This window comes from Alternaria alternata (assembly GCF_001642055.1).
Source record: "Alternaria alternata strain SRC1lrK2f unplaced genomic scaffold CC77scaffold_17, whole genome shotgun sequence".
In the NCBI taxonomy this organism is placed as follows: domain Eukaryota; kingdom Fungi; phylum Ascomycota; class Dothideomycetes; order Pleosporales; family Pleosporaceae; genus Alternaria; species Alternaria alternata.
This window is the reverse complement of record NW_017306206.1, coordinates 316661-332472: the sequence shown is the minus strand read 5'-3', so window position 1 is coordinate 332472 and position 15812 is coordinate 316661. Positions and strand designations below refer to the sequence as shown.

At 51.7% G+C, this 15812-nt stretch overlaps 5 protein-coding genes across 5 annotated transcripts; 2 read left to right on the top strand and 3 right to left on the bottom strand.

Moving 5' to 3' along the window:
- Positions 1-2903: 2903 nt before the first annotated feature.
- On the bottom strand, positions 2904-5955 carry CC77DRAFT_1022736 (Zn-dependent exopeptidase). Its single transcript, XM_018525527.1, has 3 exons — positions 4877-5955; positions 4176-4829; positions 2904-4125 (listed from the first exon to the last, which is right to left on the bottom strand). Exons 1-3 carry the CDS (start codon positions 5802-5804, stop codon positions 3332-3334), a joined length of 2376 nt encoding a protein of 791 aa, XP_018383264.1. The 5' UTR covers positions 5805-5955; the 3' UTR covers positions 2904-3331.
- Positions 5956-6314: 359 nt separating this feature from the next.
- CC77DRAFT_941691 (hypothetical protein) lies at positions 6315-7145 on the top strand (the record flags this gene model as incomplete). Its single annotated transcript, XM_018534812.1, has 1 exon — positions 6315-7145. One exon carries the CDS (start codon positions 6315-6317, stop codon positions 7143-7145), a length of 831 nt encoding a protein of 276 aa, XP_018383263.1.
- Positions 7146-7528: 383 nt separating this feature from the next.
- CC77DRAFT_1011083 (hypothetical protein) lies at positions 7529-7870 on the top strand (the record flags this gene model as incomplete). The annotated part of the gene is made up of 1 exon (XM_018523684.1): positions 7529-7870. One exon carries the CDS (start codon positions 7529-7531, stop codon positions 7868-7870), a length of 342 nt encoding a protein of 113 aa, XP_018383262.1.
- Positions 7871-8639: 769 nt separating this feature from the next.
- On the bottom strand, positions 8640-9731 carry CC77DRAFT_941177 (hypothetical protein; the record flags this gene model as incomplete). The annotated part of the gene is made up of 2 exons (XM_018534777.1): positions 8640-9079; positions 9137-9731. 2 exons carry the CDS (start codon positions 9729-9731, stop codon positions 8640-8642), a joined length of 1035 nt encoding a protein of 344 aa, XP_018383261.1.
- A 2086-nt stretch (positions 9732-11817) lies between these two features.
- CC77DRAFT_238563 (hypothetical protein) lies at positions 11818-15244 on the bottom strand. Its single transcript, XM_018530799.1, has 3 exons — positions 14962-15244; positions 13017-14858; positions 11818-12967 (listed from the first exon to the last, which is right to left on the bottom strand). Exons 1-3 carry the CDS (start codon positions 14962-14964, stop codon positions 12002-12004), a joined length of 2811 nt encoding a protein of 936 aa, XP_018383260.1. The 5' UTR covers positions 14965-15244; the 3' UTR covers positions 11818-12001.
- Positions 15245-15812: the final 568 nt, after the last annotated feature.

Sequence of the window (15812 nt, the reverse complement as noted above, 5' to 3'; positions counted from 1 at the left end):
GAAATAATCTAGGATACGTTATTATTGATCATAGTGTTTGCAAGTAAGAAAAAAGCAGAATTGTAAGGGAGGGAAATCAACGCCCTTAACATTCTCAGACTTTCCAAGGGCTTTGCTAAAACATTCGTCATAAACCCAAAAAGCTTTCGGGCCTAAGTGTTGAAAACTAACATGGGCTCATCATTGAGTGTTGGTAGATAGGCCGCCCCAACGTGCAAGTGTTTGAAGGGACCTGGGGAAGACTTAGCTTGTTTTGGCAATTGGGTACGTGATCTGTCCAGGCGGTAGCGCTGACGGTGAAGGGGCGGCAGTGGAGTAGTCGGCGAAAGAACTGTACTGCGTTAACTGTGTGCATAGAGAGATGTTCGAGAGATTGGCTTAAGATGCCCTTAGAAAGTGCTTTTTATCATGAGATCAATAACTACAACTGCCGATACGACAGTCATCTTGGGGAGAGGACCAGTGGACTGTAAGCCACGCAATATGGGAAGTAGAGGAAGGGAAGAGGGAGACTCAGCTTAATGGAGTACCTAGGTAGCGGATCGTGGCGAGTGTTGCTGAAGTTCAAGGAGATAGAGAACGGTGAAGAGCTTACAAGTGACTGAGGACAAAACAAGAGGGGAGGGAACAATATTGGAAGCTAACCGAATCGTGGGTCACGGCGTCAGGTCGCGGTGTTTGTCGCTCATAACAGTGCGGCCGCGAGGACAAATTGCTGTGCAACACATCTCATCACAACAGTAAGAAACCTTTCGATTCAAATGCTATCATAGAGACTAGATGATCTAACCCTCTAGTAATCACACACAGATACAAATACACAATGTCAGCTCCTCTTCCCCGCCCCCGCATCGCCAGCACGCTCGTCGCTGAGCGCGACGGCCTTGAGCAAGACATCCGAAACAAAAATGCAGCAATCGAACAATGGGCCGTCTTGCCAAGGTGGAACTGGCAGGAGCTTCGAGCGGCGCGAATTCTGGGGCGACGCCTCGAACGCGAGGTCATTCTACCCACCATCGAAATCGACATTGCCTTGATGCGAGAGGTGGCCAACATGGAGTGGCTCATGTCACTAAGCCAAGTAAGCTCTCGAATGCCTGTCGATTTCCCAACACATCAATTGACTCATTTGAAGGAGGAATTGCGCACTCGCCTGCAGCTTGCCTGGCGAGCGGTCTTGTCCCGGAAGGCTCGTATACCGTAGAAAGAATGAGGAAGGGGACGATGACGAAGAGCAACCGACTTGATTATCAGACTACTTAACCATAATGCCTATCCCCTTCAAGATGTCATCATGTAATGCAATGCACAGAGTTGTTACCTGCAGGTGACTACGTGGATTTTACAGCGCTCAGTCCTAGCTAGTTTGAGTGAACGTTCTCTCCCTGCCACGCCCACATCCATTGTGAGACTAAGCAAACATCCCTAGTCGCTTTTGTATTGTTGTTTGGTCTTGTATGATTGAAGGGAAAAGTCGGCGTGCTGGGCGGTTGAAGCTTTGGTGGGCGATGCGGCTGTCTGCAGAGACATCAGTAGACGTGACATTTGCGCGTACGCATACGGCTTTCTAGTAGTTGGCACTCCATATGATAGATTCTTCTGATTTACTGTGACTTGTTGTTGTCATAGGGTGCTGGCCGGTGGAACAGCAGCTTGGATTTTGGCCGTGACAGTGGCGAGATCAGTGTACCTGGGTAGGCGAGCGGGAAAGGTGTATGAATGCGCTCATGAATACTGTTGGCATTGATGGAGCACACGTTCAAGGAGTTTCAAGAAAGGCCGCACGCCATAGCGAACATGTACGTGCTGACAACAACATCTGATGTTGTTATTGCAAAATGTACATAGGTAGGACGCGTCACTGCTAGCTATCAACACCTCAATGTCCGATGACGGCCAATACATCCCAGTACATCTACAACAACGCTGCAAAATTTTCATCAGACTAGTATAAAACCAAGTCCGTCCATTAGACATGAGAAACGTAGCTCATGCGATCCGCAAATGCTACCTATCATGAAGCAACTATGGCTAGCACAAAGTATCAACCAAAGACAGTCAAGAACACATAAACAAAGTCTAGATAATGAAGAAAAGATCTCTTCTTCCTCAAGTAACTCGCAAGCGAGAAGACTTAATGAAAAAGGTCGCGTCAGCCAGAGGCAGTGTAATACTGGCAACACTGTGCCAACGAGTATAAACAAGTTCAGTGACTCGTCGGCTGATTCAAAAAATTGTTGGGGAAGGTCGAGGCAGGCCGCACACGTCGGCACTCCCTCAAGACCTGGATAACGAGAGGAGAAGGGATGGGTGAGAGGGGGTTCATATGCTCCTCGTCTGCTGGGCACGCTAACGTGTACATGACCTGGAGATTATATTTTCCGGGCTGAGCATTGTTGGGTATGGTTAATCTTCGGCAGTTGCTGGAGGCACCGGTGGTGAGAGGGTGTTGTGGCTTATGGCCGCACTCAGATCAACGTCCGTGCCTTGTTGGCTGTGTAGAGTCACACTCTTCTTGCCCTCCATTGCAAGACCGCTACGTCCTTTTACTTAATCTCTCGCTCCGAAGAGCACCTGTCTTTGAGAACACATAAGACGCTGTTTTGGCGTTGCGCGGTGACTGGCTAATGAGGACTTTGCCGAAGCTTACGACGATTTGTGGTTCGGTCTGGGACTACCTTTGGGCTCAGCCCTAGATTTAAGACTCAGTTTCTGTGCTCCATGTCACTTCTTTTCATCGTGTTTTCTGGCTTGTCAGTTGCTTGAGGAAGATCGAAAGGGGCTGCAATGTTACTCTACATCATGTCCCATGGCTCGGGGCTCTCTAGGTACTTTGTCGATAGCAAACGACACGAAGCGCGGCTTTTTGGTCGAGATTTAACCTTTTGTTTTAGCCGAGCCAGCAACCGATCTTCCTCGTTCGGTGCTCCATGGTAACTTCAAAGCCATTGGCGCATACCACACAGGCGCAGAACAAGAGTGAGACAAAAGCTATCCGAACCTGTCTTATTGTGGTGTATCCACACCATCCTCTCATCGCCGCCACATTTCTGAGATCCAGGATTCTCGCCGTTCATATACCAAGTCAACAGTGACTGTCGAGCTTGACACGGCGGAATGCGTCCAGGAGAAGGAGGTCGTGACGAACGGACGAAAGAGGAATTCTGCGAGAGAAAGCAGGCTTAGCTACCAGCCGTCCTCTCCCAGTATAGTTGCATGCCTCACACAACATGGAAGTCTTCAGGCTACGATTGAAAGAAGGATATGTCAGTTCCGGGACTAAGAATTGGCTGATCTACACATAGTCCAAACTGTTTATATGACTCCTCGCTTACTTCTCCAACCAGTCTGCAGCGCTACTAATAGCTTTGCTCACAATACCAACCCATCTTCTGACACTTTCCTCGTTGCCCTCTTCTATGGCTTCAACGATACCAGGGAACGTGGCACCTGAATAGCCGGTCCATTTCCCAGGAGCAAAGACGACGTGCTTGAACCAGCTTCGTCCATCCAGGCCATCAGGGAACAAGAACTTCCTCTCCAGGTATTTGTACTTGGTGTTGATCGCACGGATGGCAAGGTACAGCTGCACCTTCTTCCAGGGCTGCCACCAGGGTATATCGCCAATGTTAGAGTATTGGATTGTGAGGTCAGAGGCGGTAGCATCATGGAGGGTAGACGTGAACTGGAAGTGGGACACGGCTTCATCGAGAGTTTGCCAGAATTCGCCAAGGTCTTTACTAGGTGCGGCATCATGTGCCTTCTGTTTGACAGCGTCAACGTACTTCTGCAAACCGATGGCGTAGTCTGTGGCGTTGAGTTGGAGAACAGGTGTCTCGATGAGCTTTGCTGCTACAAGTGCCCAAACCTTTGCTATCGTAGCGTGGTACTCAAAGGTCGGATCTCCAAACTTTTTCATCCAGTCGAACGAATCGTAGTTGCTGTGGTAGTGGTAGACAGCAGATTTGGGATCGCCACCAAAGCCCATGTCGATACTTGGAATGCCAGCGAAATCTTGGAAGGCGGTGAAGTCACTGCCGGAACCCATGGTTTCGATGCGCTTGTCCCATACATCGTACACAGATTGACCGGCGATTGTCTGGTTCGGGGATTTGACCACGTGCGCTGGCATATGTTAGCTGAGTCGGATTAACAGGGTATAAAAGCAAACTTACCAGCCTCCTCAACCACCCTACTCAGCAAGGGCGCCGCTGACAGCTTGAAATCCGGACCGACTGATCCAACATCGACATTCAAATATGCGACTGTCGAACCAGAGAGCCAGGGCAGGTACTCCTCTACCCACTCAGTGCTTCCAACCAAGCCGTACTCCTCGCCGTCCCAGCTCGCAAAGACAATTGTCCTCATAGGCTTCCAGCCAGCCTGCATAGCAGCACCGAAGCTTCTAATGACCTCATTGAGTGCTGCGCTGCCGCTGTTAGGATCCCCAGCACCGCCAGCAATCCAAGCGTCGCGGTGGTTGCCAAGAACAATTACTTCGTCGGGAATGGTGCCATTGATGATTCCGATAACGTTCCACAGGGGCGTCGTGACGTACTCCTGCTCGTTGACCAAGTTCAGGACTAAATGGTCGGGCGAAGGTCCAACATTGTATTCCACGCCCATGTAGTCCAGCCCGCCACCGTGCCAATGCTCGTCGAAGGTCGAGGCTTTCGGGCCGTGGCCGTTGAGCGCTTTGAGAAGGGGAAACGCGTCGAGGTAGGAGATGGGAAGTGAGGGGATGTGCGGCATGGCGTGGTCAACGGGCTGGCGGGGGCAGCCGGGCTTTGATGGATAGCCTGGAGTGGTAGGATCACCTGGTGCGAAGCCTAGGCATTGTCAGCATGGTATAAGAGAAGGTCAGGTAGCAACTCACTCAGAAACTGGACGCTTCCTCGCTGGACACTGCTGGGTTCTCTGGCCGGCCCGTTGGGGTATGTCGCAAAGCCGTTCTTCTTGGTCACCTCTCCATCATCACCAGGATCGGTGTACATGGCGACGCCGACCATGCCCAGTTCTTGCGCGCGCTTGACCTTTAGACCGCGGAAGACGCCACCGTACTTGGCCAGGGCGATCTTGCCTTCTAGACTAATGTTTGCCGCCTGCAGCTGCTCAAAGTCTTTGTATGTTCCGTAGTTGACGAAGACGTATGGCGCCGTCACATTGCCCGAGGCGCTGTATCCGTGGAAGGTGGGCACACGATCAGCGAGTTGACTTGATTCATCTCCATCTAAGACGTCTTCCTCCAGTCGTGCTTCGTATTTGACCTTCCACTCTTGGCCAGTAACTGTGGCGCTGTCTGCCATGTCGTCTGTGTGCCCGGTGCTCTCCATAAGGGCTAATCGGTGGCCCTTGGGGTAATTGATGTAGACATCGTAGTCAACGATGGTGCTTTCGACTCCCCATTCCTGCCATCTTTCCCTGGTCCACAGCGCCTGGCTGAGGTTCTTGCCTGCAAGGTGCGGCCCGCTCGTGTAGTATCTGCTCCACTCCTCTGCTTTTTCGGCATTGGGTGTTTCCAGCAGCGACTTCTGCAGGTCTTGGAAGTCCAGGGCCGATTTTCGTGCCCATCCTGCGGGTATCTGTGAGGTTGATAGCGAAGATGTCGAAAGTCGCGATGCAGGGGCTAATTCGTCTTGGCTGGGCGGCGCAAAGCTGAAGATGAAGATTGCAGCGAGTCCTCCTACGACTATGGTTGCGCTGAGCAAAGTAGTGCATATGAAGCGTAGGCGATGGTGTGGGTAGCGGTCGCGATGGGGTCTGACGTCGACGCGTTGAATCAGCGGCGTGCTTTCGTCGGCCATGGTGACTGGCTTCTCATTGCTCGCCGGGAGCTGCATGTACAAACAAGATGACTTTCGTACGCCTAACCCGAGGCTTTTCGGACGGTAGTTGAGATAAGAGACAGCTGCGCAGAGCTATGCCGTGGCACCAGTGACAGCTCGGCTTCGATGGCGTCACATACTTATCTGATCCTATCTTAGCGCGCATGTCATGTCAGGGGGTCCAGGGAACCGCCGAACGGGTCGCTAACCACGACCCCGTCTTGTCACTCGTGCAGAGTATCACACATTATGCAAAACACCTTCATCACGACTCACCTCACAATGTTCGCCAATTTTCTCTTTATCCGTAGCCTGGCTCTTCCGTCGACCAACAAGAACATCGTGAAGCCAATCTGTTGGACAAGTGTGACAGCGTCGTGGTGACAATGGCAGATACACTGGGTGATAGCGTGTAAGTGAGCTTTTATATCCATGCAAATCCCTTGTGCTCCTCCCAAAAACTGCAAATTATTCTCAAATCACATCACAATGGACGCTTCTCGAGTCGAAGCTCCGCAGCTGATGGGAGTTACGGGCGACTGCTGCGCGTCTTGCAGGTCGACCACCATTCCCCTGTACGCCCTCCACTGTCATGAAAGCGGCGACTTCTACTGCCGTGACTGCCTTACTAAAGAATTCTATTCTGCTGGTCCAAACGATCAGACAATACGATGCCCTCACCCGACCTGCCGTCGCTCGATTGGCTTCAAGTCGCTAACTCCTCTCGGGCAACATCTTCATCTGAACAATGACTTTTACGATCGCGAATGCATCGATGACATCCGTCAGCGATCGGAGGTCATGAACAACTTGGTCGCCTTCACGGGCGAGGAGGCTGAGGTTATCTTACACCATGTCTATAGTATGTTCGAGGACCAGCTCATGGATCCTGTTGCGCTCGGCGGCGTCCCCGGTCACATCACTGCAGGCTCTGTGCAATCGCTCCAAGCTAGCTTTGACTGCAATCCTTTTGTGTGTGGCTTTCTCGCAGAGATGAAAACTGGTTCGAAATTGATGACTACACCTTACGAGCTTGAAGAAGACCTTAACGCTCTCCTCTCCAGGTCACTCTTCCAATACGCACAGTGGAGCTATGGCAACGAACTTTCTCGTTACGGTGTCGATTTGAACAACGAAGAAGCTGTGCTAGAAGTAGCCTTGGAGAATTACAAGCCCATCAATGAGCTTAAGGACAACTGGGAATTGATCATCAAGAAGTGGGTGGAGCTGCTGGCATGGAGGCATTTGGAACGTCTGGCGTCACCTGAGGGCGGTGCTGCGGACCGTCAAAACATGCATGCCAAGTGCATGAAAGAGTAGGTCTAGGCCACTTTGCGATTTTGACACAATGCAACGTACTGCTTTTCCAGATCTTGTTATCGAAAGACTGATATATGGCTTGCTACATATCGATTACGCGTCAAGCCTGCATGCAACGGTATTGGTAACTCTATATGTTCATTCCTCTGCACTTCCTCTATCAATGTTATAGAAATTTGCAATTACGTTGGTCTTTGTTATCTGAATAAGTCTTCGTCACCATCCTTTCGACAAGCGGTGACTGCAAACGATTTCGTGCGCACTAATCTCGTCAGTCTATTTACTCTTCACTCTGACCGTCTTGTCTCGACTGAAGACCAACTTCTCTCACTACACGAATCCCCACCATCAACATCACCAACGTTTCCACCCCAACCACTATTATGTCTGCCTTCCTCGATGACACCAGTGTCTTCCAAGCCTGGGAGATTGAGCGCATGTGCGGTATTCAACGCCGCAATTTCGCCCGTCTCGTTCGAGCTTGGGGTGCCTGCCACCGTCAGCTTCTCCTTCTGAATCTGTGTGAACGCACCGCGTTCTTTGTGACCCATGACCTGGCCATGAACGAGGCCTTCCTTGGTGTCTTGCTGGGCAGCGAGCTTCACGAGTGCGCCTTGAGGGTCGTCCGTCTCCAGCGTCGCATGGTGAGGTACGAACAGAGGATGAACGCGGCTGTGGCAGAAGAGACCCGGCTCAACCACAAGCATCGATCACTGATCGAGTAGGTCATTGTTCTTGTTGCTTGAAGCGTGATCACCTGCTAATGCGAGTGCAGAGCGGCAAGAAACGCGATTTGAAACGGCTTGACGACTTGAGGTGAAAACTCCTTCGCAATGCGGCTGCCCTGCCCTTCTTCTCCCCTGGTCACTTCTCTCTTCCTCTTCCTCGCATCCTCGGCACCGACAAATAATTCCGGCACCCACCCTAGTTCGTACGAACTAGGTCAGAATCCCGAAAGGGCAGAGTGTGGACTCTCATTGAGCGCAGAGCTATACGCACTGTCTTGAGGATGACTTCTAAGATACGGATAGATTGATGTCTTCGTAACATGGCTTGGTAGTTACGTAGATATCACGGCGGATCTTACATGGTTTTGCTGTGAAGGCGAACGCCTACAATATGCAACTCAACTCTATCGCCTCTTTCAGACCAACAGAATGCCTTCGACATCTTATCCTCTACCGCTCAACTTGATTTCCAATTATATCTAGGACACTGCAGAGTTTCAGACCATGTTGAGACAGTCTGAGAAATGACAAAGTCAGCACCAGGCATAGTTCATATCAATAAGTTCACTCAATCTTGCGTGGTAAGTTGGAGAAAAGGGTTTGATAACCAAAGCGCTATGCTACAAAGAAGGTGTACTATACACAAAGAAGCGAACCAGTCGTCGTGTCCAACGAACGAACCAAAGTATCTCTCAGAAGAATATCCATCAATCATATCATCCCCCAAATCTGTTCATATGCGAGAGAAGTCACTCTTGCAAAACGCTTAGAAGAAAGAGCGGGCGTGGCGGCGAGCCTTGGAAGCAGAGCCGCTGGCCTTACCCTCGAGCCAAGTGATGAAAGTGTCAATGGTGAAGGTCTCGGGGAGCTCGTCACCACCGGTGGAAGGAGCAGCAGAAGAGGCAGCAGGCTCCTCCTCAGCGATGGGGGTGGCAACGGGAGTAGCAACAGGGCTGGCGCTGGCGGCAGGGCTGGAGATGGGGGTAGTGGAGTTACCGCTGGGGACAGGAGCAGCGGAAGGAGTGCTGGGCTTTGTAGGGGTAGAAGAACCACCGGAGCCGAAGAGAGCAGGGCCGGGGACGGTGTAGTCGATGGTGGCGGCGTAGGGGTTGAAAAGGATGCCGGGGTCTGTGGGGGTGTAGAGCTCAGTTCCGACAACACCCTCTGGGGTCTCGGTTCCGGAACCAGTTACCTCAATGTTGAGGCCTGTAGGGGTCAGATTGGTGATCGGTTTCGAATATAGAACTCAAAGGTTAGACTTACATTGAGGGTAGTTTTGGGCACCGTTCTCGGAACCAGCGCCGTGGAGAGCAATGATTTCGTGGCGGAAGACGTACTTGCCGGCGGCAAGGCTCTCTGGGACGGTGACGGGCCAAGTGTTGTTCTGGCCGATCATCTTGACGGCAGCCCACTCGCCGTCCTCGTAACCAGCGCCGTCGATCTTGGTCCACTTGAGCTCCTCCTTCTTGACTGAGGCAATGTCGCCAGTGTAAGGAGCAACGTAGGTGATGACGGGACCCATATGGCTGTCGGGCCAGACGGACCAGTGGAACTCTACAACACCACCAGCCGTAACCTTGGCCATGGCGTCAGAGCTACCCTCAGGGCTGGCAGCCTTGTGGCAGATGATGTCGGCAGTGGAGAAGGAGTTGGGCTCTACAAAGCCATTGTCGAGGTTCTCGGCATACCAGCCAATGTGCTCGGGGATCTCACCGCCGTTCTGCTTGGCGTAGTAGTAGTCGAGCTTGAAGCCCTGGGAGTAGACACCGTCGATGGTGACACCGGTGACAGTACCGTGGGCGGTGGCCGTGGCAGCAAGAGCCGCGATGGCGCTGAGGGAGGTGATGGTCTTGTACATGTTGACTGATGTGGATGGAAAGGTTCTTCGAAAGAATGAAGTTGTTCGATGGAAACGAAAGTTCGATTGGTAGTTGTTGAAAGAGTGTCTGCCGGCTTCACACAGTGAAGGGACTTGAAGAACGAATGTGGATTGAAAAGAAGGGACTGGTATAGAACCGAAGAATGAAGCTGTAGCGATGATACTTCTGGAGAGGTACCGACGTGCTCTATTTATTCAGTTCAGTCTCTGCTCGAATGCTCGGCCTACATTGACCCACATCCTGGGCGACTCGCAAAATGAGTGCCCAGAATGGCGGGTTCATGCCGCGCGCAAAACTATGCACGTCTTCTGTTTTGTTTGAATCGCCATGTTTCCTCATGTGGAGAGACAAGCGATATTGTCAGGATGCGCAGGACGTCCCGTGCCTGCAGCCCAGCGTTAAACTGCGGCTCTGGAGCAGTGGCAGGAGCACTACGCCCTGCCATGATTCCGTCTCCGGGCTACGGTATGCATCGTACGCCTGGCTGTCTTCTGAATGAATCGTTCTCGTCGGTGATGTAGTGGTTTCGGGTTCTAGCGACAGCGTGGAGCGGGCCCGATGAAACGTGCATCCCGCCTGTTCCTGGTTTTCGCCTTTGCATACTTGCGCCGCCAAGACCTTAGCTGTTTCTGTCAGACGAGGTGCCGAGAACGCCGCAATTGTGTGGCGCCTGTCAAACGTCTAGATCCGACTGCAACGGGGTTGAACGATGTGGTGTTGATGAACTGGACGGTCGGCGTTCATGCAGTCGATGGCGAGCTCGAAACAAACGTCAGCAAGATCGGTACCGGCGAACCACGGGTCCTAGAATCCACCGAACCATGTTCTCCCATCCTCCCTTCCTCAGTATTGTTCATACCCATCTCATCGCACTACATGCGAAGCCATCAACCGATCCTATCTCATGATCCACAGCTCTTGCCGGCTCGCCTACTTCGCGCGCGCAACTGTCACGCACCCCTGACAGCGTACATGATCCATCGGACCCACTCCACCGACCTTCGCGTGTACAGCCTCGTTTCAAACGTGAAACGGCCAATATTCCCCCAATAGTAGTGTGCGGCGTTGCATCTAGATCGAGGCAGGCGTGTTTGACGGCAACGTCGTCGAGATTAGACAAGTCGGGTGTTCGGAGGGGGGCGTTCTTGGACAACGGGCGCGGGAGAGCCAACATCGCAGGAGCGACGCCGTTGACTTTAACGTCTTTCTACTTTTCCTCTTTATCCGTCTTCTTCCTTTTAGGCTGCATTTGTCTGATGCCTGTGGGCCTGATGATAGATTTTCACTATGTCTCGAACGTAGCTCAGTAGAAGGTTCCTGTCACAGCTTAGCACAATAGGAAGCTGCCACCCTTTGCCTACCATCACGTAAACCTCCAGTCTCTGGCATTTCGATTGCGATCTCCACATAAAACTTATCTGTAAACCTACGGGCTCCTTCATCAGCTTCCCTTTTTCAGGCCAAGACATAACGTAAATCCTCTGGCATTGTCATGATTACTGCCAATATTGCTCTCGAGTCCCCTTGCGTGCTGTCAGGCTGGTATGTTCCCCTATTTTCTGTCACCTAGTAGTAATTGGAGTACTTTCAAGTTCTGTCGTCATTTTTCTGCTTCCTAGGTGACGATGCCACATGTGTCTTCTGGCGGCCCTCTAGGACCTCCACTGACCGCGAGCGAATCCGCTCCGCATACGCCTCCAGACCACGCCTCCTCTGCCGATGCAGCATTTTTCGAGTGCCTATCAGCTAGTATGTTGGGAGGCTCTCCACCCCTTGAACAGAATATGCCAGCAATCATACAGCACCTAAGTCCACTGGCGAAGATGAACAGCAGTGTTGATCCATAGCCTACCACGAATGCCGATATAAGGGTCATCTTCTGTCCTTGCGCCGTACACATGTGACGAATCGAAACTCGGCTTTTTGAGAGAACGACAACCCTATTTGCTAGCTTGGTGGCAACGGAAAAACGAATATCATAGGAATACGTGCTGGCAACGAGTAGCCTTAAGTACTTCAGAAGTCGATTTTGGGACAAAGAAAGTGTATTTTACTCATTCTTGTAAGTAAAAATGGCCTTCGGGTGGCTATATATGCAAAGCTTCGACTTCGCAGTTTCGTAGTCGCATATGGATAAACTATCTCAAAACATGCGCAAACAGCCGCATGCAACGTGCTTACTTCACTTGCAGATCAAACCCCTCAACATAATCAACGTGTAGCAGCTCACACACTTCTACGCATCTAGTCACTCCAGCCACGCTTGCATACCACCGACCAACAAGACCGCTAAGCCCAAAACCCACTGCGCAACCCCGAACGCACCCTGCACGTCACCCTTCTTGATAGTCCATAGAATCGCAAACGCAAGGCTACCCAAGCCACAGATACCCATCGTTACCGCCCACACCCGCTGCGCGAGAAACCCTTCTACAAGATGTACACCCCAGCCCATGCCAAACTCCAGACGCTGGCGCCGTTTTGGGCTGCGAAGATATGTAATCAACTCACCTTCATAGTCTTGAGGGTGTTTGAACAAATGGAGAAGGTAGGTGCTTCCAACAGGAGGCAGAAGGTCGTTGGGCTCGAATGAATACGGATGTTGAGATGGCGCCTGAGACTTCTCAGGGTCGCTAGTCGACGATGAAGAGGTAGCAGATCTGGGCGGCATGGATGGCGCAGCACGGATATCAGCGAAACGATTACGATGGATTTCAAATTGAACGAACTCGATGGTCGTAAGTCCGCGAAGACGAGCCCAGTTGAACCATCGTCGATTGAGCTGGTCATAGTGGTCGCGCAGCGCGAGAGCTAGATCTTTATCGCTTCTTATGCGTCCTTCGTTAACATCAAGATGGACAATCTTGGGCGTGAGGCGGCCCTCATTTGCACAGGTCAAGAGCCAGGACTCCTCGGCGAAAGATGGCATTCGAACACTGAAGGAGTTGGTGGTACGCGTACGAGTAGGGCTGTACTTGGAAGTATCACTGCCTCTTATCCAAGAATTGGGTCCTCCGTAAGTCGAAGATGGTGTAGTTAGTGTGGAAGCTCTACTGGAAGAATCAAAGATGGAGGCCATTGATGATGCCGTACTACTTTGGCTGGTAGAACTTCGTGGTGTGTGAGCTCTTGGGCGATTGAGAAAGGCTTCAAGAAGACGAGCAGCGTTTGGTCGCTGTTCGATAAAATCATCATACAGCGGCTCACCACATGACTACAGTCCATTAGCATGGTCTAGCTGGAGGGCATGTCATGATACTTACACAAGTCCACCGAACACGAACATGTCCCTGTGGCACAGCTGGTTCAGTCCCGAAGGTATCACGAAGCAATCGGAATCCTTCATAAGCTTTATCTGATAAGGCACTCAGCGCAAGACCCCAGTACATCAACGTTGGACTACGCTTCCCAAATGGCGCCGATCGAATCTCTACTTCCGAAGGCAGTGGTATCTCACCAACGTGTTCGCTATCCAGTGGCTCAATTATCCTGGGTACCGATAATTCTGTGGTGTCATCTTCGACATTTTCATCGTCGGGAATGACTTTACCCAGCGCCCTTCCCAGGGCTTGACGAAGCTCTTCTGAGTGATCGACTTCCTCCCAATCAGGAGAACATGACACATTGGCGTGATCTACCTCCATTGGCGACGACGAGAATGATGCGGGTTTGCGAATCCTGGGTGACCTCTTTCGCCGCGTCGCTGGCGACACGCGTGCGGACCTTGTTTGAGGCACGTCAGTCACAAGTCGCAATCCCAGCCCAGGCCTAGAGGGAACCTGTAGATCGTCTGCCGACAAATGACGTAGATGTTGCGGCTTCATTGCCTTGGGGCTTCGTGTCTGTTGCGACCAAGTACCATACTCATCGGTCGCTGGAATAAAGTCACCAGACTTGCGAGACATTGGACGTAAGCGTTGGCGCAAAGTTGCCGACTCTACTTCAGTCTCAATAGTCAAGCTGGGTGATGCATTGAGTACCGGCCCCGCTCGATGCTTGACCGATTTGTGAGCATCAGACCGTTTAAGGTCCAAGGCCATTGTACGACTTTTGATTCGGGGACGGGTCTTCTTCTCTATCCGTTTTCGTACAGGCCCAACAAGCGATAGACCGCGAGTCGGCGTCTTCACAATGCTGGAAACCGAAGTTGACCGTGTGGGAAGAGTCGTGGTGGTCTGAGAGAATGGCTCCACGTCAGTCTGGTCTTCATCCATACGGCCGTATATCGAGCGAACATCTGGTAAGAGAGTTTCAGCGTCACTCATACCATCTTCTGCGATCGAGCTCCGAGCCAGGCTATGGCGCGGCGGGTATTCCATCGATGATGCGGCAGGCTCAACAGATTCAGTCACGGTGGATGGCAGTGGTCGTTGTATGCCTGGCGAATTTGAAGTACCGATCTCGAAAACATCGTTGCGTGCATGAAGCATGTCGGTAGTCGATATAACAGCGGAAGGGGGGCAATACAACTCTGCCGGTAAAGTCGCGGAATCAAGCTCTTGGGTTTCTGATGTTTGTTCTGCGTTGGCTCGTTGACCTAGTTCCACTTCTGCAATCTCATTTGAATCCGTGGAACCTTTCAATAAGCGCACCACATAGCCCTTTCCTTTCTTCTTGATCCTGGCCTTGATGTCGGTAAGCCTTTTTGATTGGACAGAAGCTGTCGAGTCGCTTCGAGAAAATGATACGTTCCAATCCGGCACAACCTTTCTGAGGAAGTCAGGAGGTACATTTTCCAGATCGGCCCAGCCTTGCTTGTCATGCAGGGGAGTAGTTGGTGGGCTTGTCTTCTGAGGTGAAATTACTACCGAATGTTCTGCGTCTGATTTCAAGCCGCTTCGCGGTATCATAGGAGACGTGATGTGAGGTGTACAGTTCAGAGGTACGCCGTTCGTCAGCTGTTGTTTGGAGCCAAGGTTGAACACAAGTTGAAATTGGCCTGGATTCCTTGCATCTTCCTGGAGATTTAGGGTAAATGGCACCGATTGGGTCTTCTCGTATTGTGGAAGAGGTGTTTCGCGACCAGCATCAGAGGCTTTTGGATCATTGACCATCGCTTGAGGTTGGCTGAAACGCAACGGAACTGGAGAAGCTATTGAGGAAGCCTGTTGCAAAGCGCAAATCAGCCACTGATCCTATCATCGTCTCCAGCCTTGCGATAGCAACGAGTTGCCCCGCTTGATGCCTGAGAGCCGCATAGAGACTTACCATGTTCGCGTAGTGTTCACGGCGGGACGCAGGAACAGTCGCTTGAAGGACGTAAGGGAGGGCGGCATGATGATACTTTTGACCGGTCAAGACTGCAGTCAGCTGTTTCTTGGATAAACGAACCAGAGACGTCTGCTGCGGTCGTTCTTGCACTGCCACCACTCCTGCAAGGTGATCAACGAGGCTGTTGTGTCGCCCTGCTGATTGGCGAACTCCATCAGCGGGGCGCAGTCATCACCACAAGCGCGGGTTGCCTCATCTCTGCCTACACTCTTTAACTCGCCTTACCCCTTGGGAGTGCAAGCCGACAGTTTCGTAGCCTTAATGCATGTATTACTTGCTTTTCAACCCCAGAGGCCGTCCGTTCTCTTTCCGTGTACACTTTCCGCACGTCGATTTGACAATTGCATCCAAGTTCATCTTACCTTGTATGAGGTGAAAGACGCATCGCATAACCTGACTGAGGGATGTGTAACGACGCGATAGCAATGGAGGTGATGTCAGGATAGGCTTCGTGGCTGTCGAGGTAGCGAGGTTTCGCGTGTCGCGTTCCATAGCACGCTCCTTCCCGCCTGCCAATGCCGTGCGTCATGTCCGTACGCCGCCTTTTACTTCCAGCCCCCAACGCCGACACCTACCATCACAACAGCACAACTTCGGCATCTCTCCGACACCCAAGAACTTGGCTTTTAAAGTCCGGACATACCCTCGTCACATGCTCTCAGTATTCTTCCGGACCAATCTGTTCAGAGCTGTTCCTCCGCGCCTCGGCACGCTTGATCACTAGCTATTAGCTAAGCTAGCCAAGTTGCTGGTAGAAGCACCGATGCCTCGGTGTATAAACTACCGCC

Coding starts and splice junctions, on each gene's coding strand:
- CC77DRAFT_1022736 (XM_018525527.1), bottom strand. CDS start 5,804: ATGGCCGACGAAAGCACGCCGCTGATTCAACGCGTCGACGTCAGACCC. Junction 4,830..4,876: donor AGGAAGCGTCCAGTTTCTGA/GTGAGTTGCTAC, acceptor GACAATGCCTAG/GCTTCGCACCAGGTGATCCT. Junction 4,126..4,175: donor TAGGGTGGTTGAGGAGGCTG/GTAAGTTTGCTT, acceptor AACATATGCCAG/CGCACGTGGTCAAATCCCCG.
- CC77DRAFT_238563 (XM_018530799.1), bottom strand. Junction 12,968..13,016: donor TTCGTGTTCGGTGGACTTGT/GTAAGTATCATG, acceptor AATGGACTGTAG/TCATGTGGTGAGCCGCTGTA.